Below are 16,504 nucleotides of genomic sequence, written 5' to 3' on the forward strand. Positions count from 1 at the left end.
ATGACGCTGGTTTTATGGCCGGATGGCGCCTCTGACACCGGTCTTCCTGCTTTCCATCCAGGCTTGCACCGCACAGCAAGCACTCCTGCCCAGAGTATGTGGTAGGTTTTATGGCAGGATGGTGTTTCGGATTCCAGACTCCCTGCTTTCCATACATGCTGGGTATGACGTAGCGTTCCACCTAGGTATGGCGTACGGTTTATCGCCGGGTGTCGCATCCCAAGGGAAGCTGTCTTTCTTTCTACACAGGCTTGGGACTGGCCAGTGATACAGAGCAGGAACCATATTCATTGTTTAGAGTTGTTATGATGTGATACGCACTCTAAATATACAATTTTAACTTCAAACCAGTTTGACATACCTACTGTCTTAGATCAAAACGGGGCAGCATTAAAAGACCGCGAAATCGCTAAAGGCGCTCTGCCGCTTCCCTTGCACCGAACACATACAATCGTAACACACAGCACCCTTTGCTGACACTCCACATATGACATACGTAGGGTGTATTCACTGGCGTGGCAGGCATGCGGACAGCCATGCGCCTTCGTCGACATGCGTGTCCCCAAGCGTCTGTGTCTATAAGGCGACGGCGCACTTATTACGCCGGGCTCTACGAGGTGGCAGTACTTGTCCGTGCTGGCGCCCGAAAAAGTACAGCGAATGACTACAGCGAGCTGTTTATGTTCCAAACTATGCCCCACCGAACGGGTAGTAATAACTCAGCGCCAAATACTGTTACGTGGAGCACCATAGAATCTACTTATCGCCAGACACGGTTGAAGTCGTCGCACGACTAGGTAGAACGGTGAAAGCTTCGGAACCTACGTATGAGCGCAACTGTGTGGCAGCGTCGTTATGGACCGAGTAGCGCTCGTATACAAGTGAAAGCCGATTGCCACTCAAGGTCATTCACCTGTCCAAGGACAACAGGAATATTGTTGCCGGAAACTTTGCCGTGCGGAGGCCCAACTTCAGTGATTTGTTTAAAGGTCGCTTGTGCCGGCTGGGCAATGCGAGCAAGCCACGGCTCCGGAGATGGCATCGCACGCACTAGCTGCTACGCTACCATCGTATCTAAACCGTCGTACGCGTGGAACACTCAACATTCTTCGAAATCATTCTTTGGTTTTTGTACTCAATCACGCATTAGGCGGCATGTGGCGACAGCCGCAGCCTCACGAAACTGCAGCGCCGTCCTCTTGCGCGGCGTGTAGCTTTCGTTTGCAGCCGCTGTTTCACTTTCTGAAGGTTTGAAGTGCTCGCGAACAAGTAGAGCGTCACCACATAATGTGAGCGCGAATAATAATATTGACGCCAATGCCGAGAATCGGGTTGAAACGCGGCAGGCGATGCACGCTCGTGTTCTTTTCTCTGTGAGATGCGAGCGCAAAGCGCATGCGCAGGCACAGCGGGCACGGTCATGGCGGTTTTAAGTGTTCGAAGGAATCGCCCGGTAAACGTTTCAGTGAATACCATCTATACGTAGCTACAGCGTCACTGCGATCATTGCATCACTGCGATCAAGCGGCCCATTTTCGTCGGTCTCGACTGGGTCTTGCTCGGTGCACTAGTAGTAGTGCACTTCTTCCATGAGAATGTATTGATCAAAATTCTCTGAATATTATTTTCTCATGTCCTTTTCAACTCTATAGGAAGGCCTCACAGATTCGATTACCGTAACAAACTGAGCTGTATGGTCTCTGCTGCTCCCTGTCTAAGACTGAATACATGGTCGTGTTGGATGATCCAGCCGGCAGCACTCACCATAGTCGTAATACGATGAAATTAATGTAGACGACACTCCCGTAGGAAGGAAAGAAAAAATCCTGGTGCTAGGCTTCTGACTTCATCAACAAGGTAACACAGATACTTATGCCCAGAAGATTATGAATCAGATATACATCACATGATATAGTCATGAGCTCCAAAAAAATACGACCACCTGTTATAGGAAGTATGATGTGAGTACACTTAAGAAATGCAAACTCATGACTATAGAACAATGGGAGACTTCTGATCAGTTCCACAACTGAGCCACAACTCCCAACAGCCCGGATGACCGAAGCCTTCGCGAGGATCCAGGGAATTCTGGCTGGCCGCTAAGGGAGGGAAACCGTCCAAGTCGTCTGCCCTTCAGAACCCATCTCGAGCATCAAATACAGTCCTCTCTCTCTCTCTCTCTCTCTCTCTCTCTCTCTCTCTCTCTCTCTCTCTCTCTCTCTCTGTCTCTCTCTCTTTCTAAGATCTATCACATCACGCACATGGTGAAACTCGTTTCAAGAAGTGACAGTGGCTGAAAGAACATAAACTGCTACAAATTTTAGGCCCTCATCATTCCTGGCATCACGTACGCAGCCCGTCCCATGCGGTTGTCCCGCGCTCTGATAGGCAAATTAGAAATGCAACAACGCAAACCTATCCATTTTCTCTGGGGCTCCCAAATTACACTCCACTTCACGAGATTCGATGAGTGGGAGTTCACATTCCAATCTCACTCCGCATAAACATCCGCAAAGAAGCGCAAGAATTTTGGCTGCGCGCCTTGGGCGAGCTCTACTCCGTACACTAAGGCAACAAACTGAACCAGAAGGTTACATTACAGAACCACCTCCCCCCTCTCCCTGGAACCTCCTGCCGAGGTGGACTATACATGCTATACTCACAACATGAGTGTGGAAATAGAGAGGCGAATACGGACCACAGAGCACGTCCCACCCACCATCTAGTGGCACAGAAGGTACATCAGAGCTTCCCTGCGGTCGAGACTGACGCCGCCGTAGAAGAGGACGGTATAGTTACTACCACCGCATACTACGGAAACTAGCTTCCTGGGAATCCATGATCCTGTCATGCCGAAGCGTTAGCCATAGCAGAGGCAATAACGAACTTCGTTGGGCGAAGGAAACTGCTAATACTGACTGAAAACCAACGCACGATCCGCTTCTTCCGCTGCAACAGAATAGCCACGCACGTACGCAACATTCTCAAAGTACATTTAACCTCCCAAGCGGAGCTTTCGGTCTAGCTTGGTTGGACCCCTAGTGATCAAGAGATACCAAGAAATGTGACGGCTCTCCAAACTTTTCTCTGAGAGTCCGAGCCTCCAATCGCGCTCTTAAAGGAATACGACCGCCCCACCAGCAGTGTCGAAGAGAGAAAAGCCACGTATCCAGAGCTGGTCGAACGGCGCACCGATCAAGAAACACGCTGCACCCCCTAGCTCTTGGTCCTGATCGAAGACAAGCTGCCTCCGCCGAGCCGAGCTCAAGCAGATGTCCTACGGACCCCACCCCCGTCTATTATTCACTACATAGAAAACAAATCTTACCACCCAGCTTTCCACGCTGCGGACAGGGGTACTTTAACAACCAGCACTACAGGTCAGACTCAAGGCCCACATACATAGACTCCGTTTCACATTCTCCGGCACTTTTGCGGAGTGCATGACCCCCACCCCCCGAGGACCACCAAAAACAACAGCTCAGACTCGCTCTCCGCAAACTCACGAAAAGGGCCATCTCCCCGCAAGGGGGACTCGAGTAAATGCGTCGCATAGGGGGTAGGTGTATTGCGTTAACGTTTAGTGTTTGGGGAGTTGGTGGTAGTGAATGCGTTGTATCAGCAGCTTCTTGACGTAGTTTGAATGAGTCAAGGATATAAGGCGCGTTCGCAGCCTTTCATTCTGTGTCGGTTTTGTGGCGCAGTGGGTAGAGCACCATGTACCTTGCGTTCCGCCCGCAGGGTCGTGGGATCGAAACCAGGCGCCGGTAAGTATTATTTTTTTATATAGTGTAGGGGGAGGGGTGCGGACCTGTTGTTGAGAGCGAGGAAGGTAGTGTGATGCGGGAGAGGAGGAGTGGGGGAGAGGGCGCACCTGGAACGGCTGTTGCGGACGCCAAGGCACGCCAACGCCGGGTGACATCGTGAGTTAAAGAAATGCTCTGCATTTAAAAGCATCGGCAGGGACTCATCCTCAGCCAGACACTTCGCCACTTTCTCATTAATGGCGTATTCGGTTGGCCGCTCCGGTCCTCTGGCTCGGAGTCGCCATATGCCAAGGCGGCTCGCAATCAGAGCGCGAGGAGCAGCGTACCAACCGCAGAATAGGTACCAACCGCAGGTACCAACCGCAGCGTACCAACCGCAGATCGCAGAATAGGCGATCTCGGAGCACCGTGAAGTCAGCGCGGGAAGTCGCCGGGTTCATGCGCTGCATCGACAAATGGCGCCGATCAGTTAAAGGCACATTCCCACTGGCGATTCGCCTCGTCGCGCGACGAAACGTGACGTCACAAAGCGATGAGCCGGCCGTCGCTTTTCGTCGCTTTGCGACAGCGGAGCAGATCGCTCTCGGTCCGAATTCCCTCGTCGCGCGACGGCCCCGCAAAACCGGATGGCCAATCATGGACGTGGAGTAGGCTGACGCAGCCGGAAACGAAACGTTTCTTTACATCCGGTAATGCAAACGGCTGCAGGCAGGCGAGGGCGAGCCGCCGCCGCCACCGGCGCTGGGCTCGCTCGGCCAGCGCTTGGCCCGCTATCGCTGTACCCGCCGGGTCGGGCCGGAAAGCAACTTCCCGTGCGCTTCGGTTCTTTGGTCAGTGGCTTCAGCGTACGCGTGCACTAATCAACGATTAGCGTGGAACTCATCAGTGTGGAGAAGCGTGTATGAATTGTAAAAGCAAGTAATCATCGTATAGGGCTAGGTGGACAGCGAGACGGTAGGTTGACTTGCAGCCTCTTCGTGCTTCTATCGGCGACTGGTAAACACGCGTCGAGTTCGGAGGCGTCAGAACTTTGCGCCTGTGAAAAGAAGCGAAATTTGTGGGCCGTGATGCAGGTTTTGTGGCGTGAAAGCAAGTGTGTGCATTTCTTCGTGCAATAATGTGTTGAAAAGAGCCTTCTTGAGTTTGTTATTTTCTGCTCCTCCCGCAACCGGCAAATGCTTTCGGCATTGTTCCAGGTTAGTAGCATGTGTTTTAGTTTGATTTCTACCTGCTTTTGTCGCGTAACACCATTTTTTTACTGCTAATGGTTGACGCACCAACGAGGTCGTACAAGTCGGGAAGCAGCTGCACTGAACGCAGTCGCATCATCGCTCATCGCAAGTGCGAACACCGCCTCATGGCCTCACGCGCGACGCGCGCGACGAGGCAAATCGCCAATGGGAATGTGCCTTCCGCGGCGTTTTGTGTCACGTGACCCGCCCTCCCGGCGAGATCGCGCCACGCTCTCACTTCGAAGTCAGAGCGGTCGGGAGCGCTCCGAGTCGGAGGCTGACGCTCCGAAAGAACCAACCGAAGGTAGTTTGAGTGCTCGAATTCTACCAACCGAAGGTGCGGCCGCTTTTCAGAGCACTCCAGAGCGCTCGTAAACGCCCAACCGAATACGCCATAAGACTCACAGAAGAAGAGCTCTCGGAGGCCCTTCTCCAACGCATTAAGGTAGCGCTTGTGGACGACGGTTATAAAAGCTCCACCTCAGCCACGCAGAAGCATTAATAGAAGAGCAAATAAAGATGTCCCCACCTCTCTCTGGCTCTCATACTACCTCGCTTTCTTTGTCCCCCCTTCAACTCCCGGTCTCCATATACGCCTCTGCTATCCTTTATTCTCCCTCGTATAAACACCATATTCTTCTATGTTGTCCTCCCTCCATTACCCTTGTCTCTTCCTCCTGTCCACGTATAGGGGTGTTTGTTCATCCCTTCCCTCTTACACCTCCTCCCTTCATTTGCGACGCCGCCAATTCAGCCCCTGTCCCTCCCATTTCCCGCACTGTCCTCCTTATCTTCCCCTCCCGTCTTCCGCCTCTACCTCGACCCCTGATATTAATCTCGTCCTTACCCCCTCTCTGTTATCCCCGTCCCATCCCCCTCTACTCCTTTACCATCCAATTCTACCTCTTCCCCTTTCCCTACGTTCCCCTTTCTCATTTCAGCTCCATCTTTCCAAGGGACACGTGATCCGCAAGTGGCCCCAGCGGGTCTCCGGTGGTTAGCGGTGGGTGGACCAGGGTTTAGTGGTGGGCGGACAACCCGTCGGTAACGGGACCCGCCGGCGACACCCTGGTGGGCCACAGATTGACCTCCACTGGTAGGCAGCAAGTTACTCACCAACTGCATGCGAGTCAGAAACGCGTTGACCAGCTGACCCACCAGTAATATTTCCGGGCTACTCGGAGCAAACACGCCTGCCCGCATACAGACAGACACAAACTTTTGTTTGCAAACCTAGCATACGAAAGATAACCCTACGCGCGGGCAGAATACGGGGTTTAAGTCAGGCCATAATAAGGAATTAAGTCTGGGAGGTCACGGAGGACCAACAGACCGTCGGCCGCTTCATCGCATGCAGTAAGGGATGGGGCAGATCTCCCCGGCAGACGCACGCTTACATCAAAATCGTCGAGCGTTTTACAATAGACGGCTGCGCGGTGACTCAAATTGATGTCACACTTGAGTGAGGTTTCTGATAGCAGGTCCCCGTGACGTCAGCCTTCCTGCCATTGCTCTGTCGCCCATTGCCGTGACTGGCTTTACAAAAAGAAACAACACACACCTCGCAGGCGGCTTCATCTCTCAAGCAGCAGCAGCAATGCGACGACGCAGCGGTCGCAGCTGCGCCTAGTGCCGACAAAAGGTAAATCGCCGTCACGAGAGGGGCGCTCGCTCATATGTCGACGCTAAATAAAAACACCCCCAAAAGTGCAGGGCTGTATGGCGTATTGGTTTTTCAGGCAGAATAAAGCTCAACGGAAAAAAAAGCACGAACAAAAAAAAACACTTTTTAAGCACGCCAACAACGTCTCTGTCTTAGATTAGTTGGTAATTTCGTGGATTATTTAACATTCGTCCGGTTAATTGGACGAATTTCTGGAGTTTCAGCTAGGAGAGCAAACAAGTAGCCTGTAAACGAAATTTTCATAAATGCCCCTGCGTCGCGGGCGACAAGCGTGACAGGCTTGCGACATCCCGGATGGGCCGTCTGATGTAGGTTTCCTGTACATAGCTCCCCAAGGCGAGCAAGAGTTGCGCGTCCATCCGCCGTCTTGAGTTCTAAAGTCATGCAGGGAAGCCACCAGTCACGCGAGTAGGAGCCGCCGCCATGCCAGTGGCAGCGGCGAGGAACAGTCGGCGCGTGCGTGTACCAACAGCAACGGAACAGTTAAGCGGCCGCCGCTGCCGCTGCCACCGCAACCTCCGCCGGTCACTGGAGCAGAATTGACTGAAAGCGGCGTCTTGTGCGCGGCACTGAAAGCGGGATTCGCTGTCGTAGCGTGTGACCCGCGGCATGTGGCAATCAGACGCCTAACTGTTCCGCTGCGCGATATACCGGAACTCTATTCTGATGGCTGCAGCAGCGCCATCTGCGCCCGTCACCTCAAATGATGCCCTCGCCGCTGAATCCGCTTCGGGCAGACTGCATATAACCAGTACAACTTCAACCTACCGGTCCGTCGCTTGATTTCCCCGTGCAAGTGTTCCGCTCGCGCAGGCAGCTGGGGCAGCAGGTGAGTGTTACGCAAGTGCGTCACTGATGTTTTTGCTTTAGTTGCTCGGCTTGTACAGGAGCATTGGTTTTTCGGTAGACATGGTCCTACAAAAGATGGCAGAATGTTTGTCGCGCCGCCTTGCGGCCCCAAATATATCCAAATCCATTGCCCTACTCTCTGTTATGTACAAATTAAGAAAATTGGCACCTTAGAATCTCATAATTTGAGCGGGCAAGCCAGAGAAAAATATTTTCAACGAAAAATTATTTATAGTTCAGGAAAAGGCATTTGACTTAGAGCGCAGAACCTTGGTGGTGGAATTATTGAGAGGATATGTGGTTGAGGAGCCCTAGTTAGCGTGGTTTGAGGACACATACGTACGATGTACTGGTACGATACTAGTTTTTAAAAAGATTAAAATATTTTCAACTCTAAAGGACATGGTCCAAGAATTACTCCGTGAGCAAGAGTGTTAGGAAGGGAGCCAAAATCTCACCGAAATTATTTAGGGCTTCTCTAGAATCGGTGTCTGGGTTACTAAATTGGGTGACATTAGGATCACCTAACAAATGAGGAATACATAAGACACCTCCCGCTTTCGGATGACGCTGCTTTGTTGAGTCAGTCCCGCCTCGACTTAAAGTATATGCTGCAGCAAATCTAGTCTGAAAACTCGGATGTAAGATTAAAAATAAACACAAAAATCCAAAGTTAGGGTAAGCAAACCTCAAGAAAAAGCAGGTAAGCAAGCACGCAGGCACGTGTATCTTTCTCGGTCGGCTAGTAAGATCCTTAGAAGCCGGTGTTTACCACCCTTGAGCAAGACCGTTGATCCGAGTATGACTTAGACTACTCCAGGGGACCCCCTAACATTTTTTTGAAACTTTAAATGCTTGCAGAACGCAGTCAATCAATACATCCAGTACTTAGATTACGGGTTCGCAAAGTGCCTCAGCCAAAGCTTTCTGCTGTATGCGCATCAGATAACTTAGAAACTTGCTCAAAAAATGTTTATCTCTTTCTCCGTCTTGGCGTTCTTCGAATGCCGTAGTCATTACAGCGTTGTAGCGGCTATTTGCCGGCTTTCCTTCAGTTGCTGCAATGAACGCATTCGTGAGCCACTTAAAATCACAAAAGCGAAAGAGAAACGGGTGGCGTATCTGCTGCGGCGAGCAAATCACGCAGTGGCGCTCCGTGCTGGGATAACTATAGCTTTCGCAGTGCTTCCAGACGCGAGGGAAAGACTGAAAGCGATTATCGGAAGCGTTGCAGAGACCAGTAAATCGGAGCCGAGAAGCTCATTTTATGCCATCAGCCATCCCCTCGTTTCTTCTATTAAATGTTTTGCGATGCTTCGCACGCTGTTGTCCACTTGATCGGTGGCTGGCGGTGCACGTATCCTTGGCGTGGCCGCAAACCTTTCCCGCATAAAATGTTCAAGTGGTTTTTCTTTCGGTAGGGCAGGGAAGAAGCGCCGCAGTTATTTTGAAGCGAAGCTGTGTATGTCTAATCCCCCAATGCTAGCGCCCGTGTGGAAAGAGAACTAAGAAATCTGTTTTCAGTGTATGAAAAAATCCATAAGGAATAAAAACACAGGTATCAGGGCATCGATAATTTGATATGACGTATTGCCCTCGGAGAAATGTCCTTCCAGCAAGCGCTTGTGTTTAGAAGTTAAGCCGACTTTAGGAAGATCTGTGTAAGCTTCGACTTCGTAAGCTGGTTTCCCACTTTGTGATTTCGGAGGGAGTATGGTTACAGCCCCACTTTATACTCTCCTCTACTGAAAGCCGTCTCTTTCCGGAGTTGCGTGTTCTGCTCACCACGCGCGGCGTTTCCTGCCATGTTTATGCGTGCATTTTGGAGGGGGAAGGGGGCGCGCACGCACAGGCAGGCTTCACGCGCTCACTGTTGACATGCCCGTCATGCTGGGGGGACACTTTAACGTGGAGGACTAACAGCCCGATGTGACCAAACTGCTGTCATTTGTGGTTGAGCGGGTCGGTTTGGTGTGTTACACAAACAGTAAGATCCCCACAACGCGCAAGGGAAACGGACAGCCCCGTGTCAGTCCCCTCGAGTAAAACTAGTCCTTCCAAGTTTCACTCAGCTAATTGGGTTGGTAGTGTGCTCAAACGCAAACTACAAACAAAGGTGTTTTGTTTTGTGCCGTCCTTGCACTGCGCCCGACTTCGCTTGTCATCCTTCTTCACAGTGGGGAAGGGCATGGGGTTTTTGTTGAGTTTTATTTTTGAGTGCCCTCTTTTACCATCAGCGGCAAGTGTCGCGGTTGCTGTGTGTTCATTCCCTTCTTGATTTGCTCTTGCTGGCCATAGTGCGTGCGGCGTGCGGTGTCATAAAAAAAACTGGGTCATAGTTATCCCAGGCGTCGTCCAGGTCTGGTCGGTGGCGCTTCCAAAAAAAAGTACCAAGAAAACAGTTCACGTGCGTCCGTGCCTCAAGGGTGTAGCACAAGACAGCTCGCGCTACAGAGGCCTAGTTCGCGAGGCCGCTTGCCGCATGTTGCGTGCTGACGCGTTCTCTTTTGAGAGAAATATGAAAGCCCCCGGACAAAGCGATCAGAGCCGGCCAGTAAAGCAGGAGGAAGACCACGCTATAGATGGATATGACGATGACTACTACATGCTACTGTGAAACGCGACGTCGGAACATGTAAAACAACAATTTTAAACTTAATGCAATGCCTGGCGGTGTGTCCTTCAATGTTTACATAGAAAGAAATCCACGATCTTCGCTATGGTGCAAGCCTTGCGCGACTTAGTGCAAGCTTCGCCAATTTTATTTTTAGTCTTCTGCTTTTGTTGCTTTCTGCTTTTTGGTTTACTTCCGCGTTTGCTTTTTATTTTGGTAATTCTTCGCCGTCCTGGTTTCGCTGCCGCTTGCGGTCATGCACGCAACATCTGCCGCTGCGCTGCTAGCAGAAAGCTCGTGATTTAGCGCTGCTCTGCGGCAGTTTGCTGTATTTGAAAGTACTGTTAAACCTATACTGATTGCTTGCAATTCTCCAACCGATTGATTTTTCTTCAATACAAGAAATCCTACCGCCACCTTCCTCGATACTTAAGGTATGGTTTACCATACAAAGAATTATGCGGGCACCATTGGCTTTAGACACACTCCGCACCGGGTGCACCATCTTTTCAAAGCGGGAACACTTTTCCGTGCGTAAGAGGGAGGCAGTACCCTTCCAGCCGAAAGGCATTTCTAAGCTCATAGTCCCAGAAAAGTTTAAACAATTACCCGTTTTTTTTTTCTGAAGTGTAAGAATTTCTGGCATCCCCAAGTAATTACAGGAACTCTGTACAGCATTTTGAAAACCATTTCCATCCAATTCCTCGGAATGGCCTTCACTTGCTCCTGCTGCAAACGGTCGCACTTACCAACTGGCTTTTCCTGGTTCTTAGACAAGCGCCCATTGATGAGACTTCCCTGTCCTCAGCGCAATAGCATCTACAGCGGGCTTAGATGTGGGAGAACGATTATCTTACTGTTACTGGTCATGAAATAATGAACACATTTCCTTTCTTTTTTCCGTAACAGAGCTTCATATTGTTTCAGAAAAAAACAGAACACCGCGAAAACTACTTGTGACATCCACTTATGCAAAACGCGGTGTATATTGAATAGAATTCGGAGGGGAATGGGGCAGTATGAAAAATGGTGCTGAGAGCAAACAACAACAGCAGCAGAAGGAAACGAAACGTCTCATTTCTTTTAGCGGTCCCCGTCACAGGCGCCGCCATGCGTACACTGATTCACGCGGTGCATCATGCGGCAACACTGACTAGGCGTTCTTGCATCCATAACCGAAACAGACCATGATAACACCAGCTGGATGCGCAGTGATTCCCTTGTTGCACTAATCGAGGAACTGATTGGAGTACTAATAATTAAGCTCGTTTTATCGTCTTTGCTCTTAAAACAGATTTTCGGAACCAGATATACGTCAGCTCCTTTCCAGTTCTTCTGAATATCTCTTCCACAGAGCATTCCACAATATGGTAGCCCTTCAGAGGTTTTACCTTACGAATACCTCTGATTTTCCCCACTCAAACGCTTTCCCTTGCTCTGATGTTGGACGTATACCGGCTCAAAATGTCACCTACGTAAAAGACAGCGAAATTACGCATTTGAACCACCCTCGAAAGATTTCACGCGTTTAAAATGAACTGCACATTCGGGGCGCTGTCAGATGCCGATTGATTTGATTGATTGTAGGGTTTAACGCGCCGATCCAACGCAGGCGATGAGGCGCGCCATAGTGGAGTGCTCCGGAATAATTTTGACCATCCGGGGATCTTTAACGTGCGCCGAAAGCTCGTACACACGGGCGTTTTTGCTTTTCGCCTCCATCAGAAAAGCGGCCTCCACGGCCGGAAACCGCACGCGCGACCTCGTGCTCAGCAGCGCAACGCCCTAGCCACTAAGCCACCGCGGCGGGTCAGATGTCGATTTCGAGGGGTAACTTATCCTGTGAGCATACATTTCCACTATGTAGAACACGGACGTATTGAGTATTGCATGCTTACAGAGACGCAGCCACCTAAAAAAAAAACAAGACCAAAAGGTCGCCAAGAACAGCTGTGAACATTACATGCACAAAGACCCGCTGTGCAGCGTCACGTCAAACTGTCAGGCCCCATACTGGCAGCTTGGCAGGACTCTGACCGCTCGCTCTCAGGTCACGTTGTCTTCACAACATTTCTCATCGCTGCGTGACACCTGATCGTTATTGGCTGCAGACGCCGTTTGTATGTGAAGGCTGCAGAACATACGCAGGTCATGCAGCTGTTTTCTATCTGCTCTTTTATTGCGGAAGGTTTACTTGGCTAGGTAGTCGAAAAAAAAGGTGCAGCCGGCGGGCTTTCACAAACGCAGTACCCAGCTGGCGTCCGACATGAACAGGGAGATTCGTCGACTGCCTAGCGAAAAATAAGGCTATCACGTCTTCATTTCATAACATGTAAGTCGAGAGATCATCTGAAACTCCGCTGTATTTTATGCTTTTCTCTCGAAAAAGTCATGATTGCGAAAAGTGCCCATTATCGCATATCTAGTCTATCTATTTCTTGAGATCAGGTGATATAGACAATCATCAAATAAAATGCCTCAATAGATAAGTGTTTCTCATCCCGTAGAAACTCAAGACAGTCCTTGAAGTGTCATTTTTAGGGCGAAAGCACTACAATTCCGCATACGCTCCTTCACTCGGTGAATCCTTATTTCTGAAGCCTCATTCGAGAACCTTCATTTGAAATAACCACCGTATTTTTTGGATCCCGGCGGCCCGACGTTAGGCGCATAACGCGTGCGCGCTTTGACGTATTACGTTGTCGGTCGGTAGCCGCTGTTCGGCGTACCATGAGTATTACTTTCTTGGCCCGTTGTAACGCTTGAACCTTACCTACTTTAGGTAAGTTGAATGTTACCTAAAACAAGCCTGAACATAGTATGTTAGTCAAAACATTGAGCCTTGAATTCTCACGTCGTTAACCAGACCCCATAGGAACACGTACCCCGTGTGCGCTCTGTACGTCAAGCTGCCGGTACCGTTTTATGTCGTACGACCGCAGAGAGAAATAATAGCCCTAAGTCTTGGCGCATGCCTGACAACTGATGCTGTTATTCTATCAGGCTCACAGAGCAGCAGAAATGCCCAATAAGCAGAAATGCAGGCTGCCCCAGCGCGTGTTGCTACTGGCTTTGCCGCCCGCTCCAAATATTGGAGCACGCGCCATGCAATCAGTGACGTTACCAATGAGCTGCTTAGCCAGGACTGATGGGCTAGTTGGTATTTTGACGTTTTTGAGACACAGTGCAATTCACATAGGACGAAGAAACTATATGCGGATAGGGCGTTGAATAACAATTGAATGTCCATGTAAGGGTGAACAAACATTCCATTCTTACAGACAGGTATAGGTAGGCTGATCTCCTCTCGTGGACAGTCGCCAAGGAAGTGCAGTTGCTTATCAGAGAAAACTAAGGATGGCATGCTTGCGCAGTTCTCAACGTGCCGATGAATTTCGAAAGACCCAGCGATCTCCCGGGTTGTTCTCTCGTGACCATTGCCGCCGGCCAGGCTGGACTTATCAAACAGTAGTTTGCAACCCCATTGTGGACAGTAATGCGCAAGACGCCCGGACGCAACCAGCATAGCGTACTGTAGTGGTCACGTCACCCGTCATTTATGCATCGTTTCAATTCACCGACCAGGGTGTACATAAGGTGCCTAAAGACCAGCGGAGCGGCGTTAGTTTTTAGCTGAATACAACTTTCGTTTCATGGGAGGATCGGGTTTCTCTCAAGGAGAATTGTGCGTACAGGTTCGGGCTACGGCAGGTTTAGAGCGACAACTTTCTTCCTCTTTACGGCAGGATTTCGAGCACTCGCATAGAAGGAAGTAACATTCAGAAAGTCTTAATGTGCGTTGATGACTAATTGGTGACTTTAGTTTCTGGTAATGACGAGCTTTCTTGCTATGTAGCGCAAGTTCTTTCGCTCTTTCGGGAACGCCTTGCACCCTTTGATTTGACCTACCAGATACCAAAGAGTAATTCGGTACGGTTTCTTCCCCTGAGGCTCTCCTTTTCACAATCCCACACTTGGATTGGATACGAGCCATGAAACTATTATCGCTCCTTCCTTACCCTTCTGAATACTCGAAGCTCGTAAAGAGAGTCATAAAAACAGTGCTTTAATGATCCCTTGCTAAAATCATGCAGACGTGGTTGAGAGTTTTGCTTCTGTCGTTGCAAGTGTTCTGAAGGGTCGTTTTAAAGCAACGTTTTATAAATACCACCTAATAAGCAATGATCTCAAGGAAATAACACTCAATATTACTGGGTGTTTAGAAATTCATTGGCTCAGCGTCAACCGCGTAAACAATCCATCTTTAATTTTTTTTCTGATACGGAACTAAACTTCTTTGCCGATTGTTGAGGACAGGATATTATCACACTGCTAGTATGCATGTTTTGTTTGAAACAATGAAATATATGTCCACCCTTACGATACAAACTTACGCTCTCATTCTGAGCTGTATCCGAGAGCCTCCCTTCTGTGTCCTGTGTGAAGTGCGTTTTGCCTCAAGAAGGCCAGTTAGTTACAGCACGAGCGACGGGAGGGTCGACCACAAGAAATCTATGCCTGTGCTATTCCCCTCCCCTGAGCACTGGGAAAGAGCACTGCCCAGATAGGACCCTGACAACCATCTTTGGCTGGTGCAGAGAGGCCAAGAAGCCGGACGGATTGACGGGGCCCTGGAATGAGGCCTCTTCCCAGGGCTGACTGCTTATTCCTCCTCCTCCTCCTCCTCCTCCTCCTCCTCCTCCTCCTCCTGCTCCCGCCGCACTCTCAATACTGTTTCCGTACTCTGAAGTACGCCGAAGTGTTGCATACTTACGGAGTTTCCCATACCAGCGGTGGTGTATTGGAGTATATGTTTCATAAGAGGGAACGTATACGGTTTTCGCACAATATTCTGTGACTGGCGCAGCCGAATTGAATAAAATATCCCACGCGTGTACCCTGAAGCGAACACTACCTTTATAAATCTGACCATGCACTTCCTTCAATGCAGAACGTCTGACTGGCGATGGATTTTGAGAAGGTGCTCCGGGAAGTGGGCGGCTTCGGCCTGTTCAACAAGACAGTCATGTTCGCCGTTCTCATCCTGGCAACGTGGAACACGACTATGTGCTTTCTCTTCCACGTCTTCCTGCTGGTCATTCCGCCCAGCCAGTGGTGCTTCGTCAACGGCACATCTCGGGAAGACTTCCCGGACCTTAACGCGCTGCCGCGGAGCCGCTGTCAGTTGGTTAGCCTGTCCGACAACGGGTTTGACGTGACGGTCACCGACGGCGACACCGCCACGTGCCCCACAGGGTGGCAGTTCAACCCGTCAGAGTTCTTCACCACGGTCGCAATGGAGGTGGGTGTCAATTTTTTCTGACGCCGGAACTATTGGGCGTTTCAATAAATAACACGAGCAGAAAGCTATGATAAACATTATTGTGAGAGGGAATAAATGAAGCTAATGGGGGGTTCAGGTCACCACTGCATGCTTGCAAAAGAAGTTAAAGCAGTTTTATTCAGATAAGTTTGGGGATTGAGATTAACGCCAACTAAATTGCCTGATAAAGTGCCCGCCCGCACCCCCTCTCAGGCACGGTACTCATAAAAACAATTTATTTTTATGTGCACTAGAATCTGGTTAAGCGCAAATCCGTGAATAGGATCTATGGCTTAAGTATAATAAACATCTCGCGCTTCGTTGGTTTTGTATTAAGGCAAAATATCAGAACGCAAGTAACCCGACCGCTGCATAAACAAACCCTAAAATAAACTGGAACCGCAATTAGTTCCGAGAGCGCAGCCGCATACTGGCAGCTGCCTCTTTTTTTTCTCCAGTTGTTCTGTTTTCTCGCCCAATCCCCACCCTGCACCCGCATATCTCTTGCTTGTAGCGGCGGTGTTCTTGAAGCTGTGTACAGGTAGGCTTCAGCATAACGCCGTTATTTCGGTGTTTTATGCCACATTTCCTCGCATAATCAGCATACAATGGCAGCGCAGCAACGACAGATGGCAGCCTGGCAAGTGTGGGTGTTTCCACTAACAAAAATGCCTGCGAGGGCCAAACCAAGAAAATGTAAAGTAGTTTTCCCCTGTCCAATAAACCGAAGATTTCACAGTATTCTTTTTAGTGAAATTAGCAAGTGTATGACATTTTCTAAATTGTCATTGGTATTTGGAAAAACAAATTATTCACTAGTTCCCTCTGTGCAAATTCGTTCGTGCCCATACTGAGCCTGTCTACTCTTTACTCAAATTTCGCTACGCTCAGTACCGAACGTATGCTCTGGTAAACGAAACACCTTATAAACGAAAACCAATCACTCGGTTTGTTGAGGTTTCGTTTGGTGAATGTCCCCTGTATAACACAAACTTATGAAAGCTCGAACATTTATTTAACATTTTTTTAAAATTC

General features: G+C 49.6%; 1 protein-coding gene across 2 annotated transcripts in view; it reads left to right on the forward strand.

Moving 5' to 3' along the window:
* The first annotated feature begins 7,353 nt into the window (after nucleotides 1-7,353).
* Nucleotides 7,354-16,504, forward strand: part of LOC144169528 (solute carrier family 22 member 7-like) — a 45,708-nt gene continuing 36,557 nt past the window's right edge. The window contains exons 1-2 of one of the 2 annotated variants that reach the window (XM_077698737.1): nucleotides 7,354-7,512; nucleotides 15,098-15,448. In XM_077698737.1, the coding sequence (XP_077554863.1) occupies nucleotides 15,113-15,448 (336 nt within the window). In that variant the 5' untranslated portion in view covers nucleotides 7,354-7,512; nucleotides 15,098-15,112. Of the gene's footprint in view, nucleotides 7,513-12,384; nucleotides 12,479-15,097; nucleotides 15,449-16,504 lie in introns of those variants that run through there. The other variant, XM_077698739.1, reaches the window with a different exon arrangement.

Source organism: Haemaphysalis longicornis, unplaced genomic scaffold (genome assembly GCF_048455015.1).
Source record: "Haemaphysalis longicornis isolate Haplotype H1 unplaced genomic scaffold, Haemaphysalis longicornis Haplotype H1 scaffold_2, whole genome shotgun sequence".
Classification (NCBI taxonomy): domain Eukaryota; kingdom Metazoa; phylum Arthropoda; class Arachnida; order Ixodida; family Ixodidae; genus Haemaphysalis; species Haemaphysalis longicornis.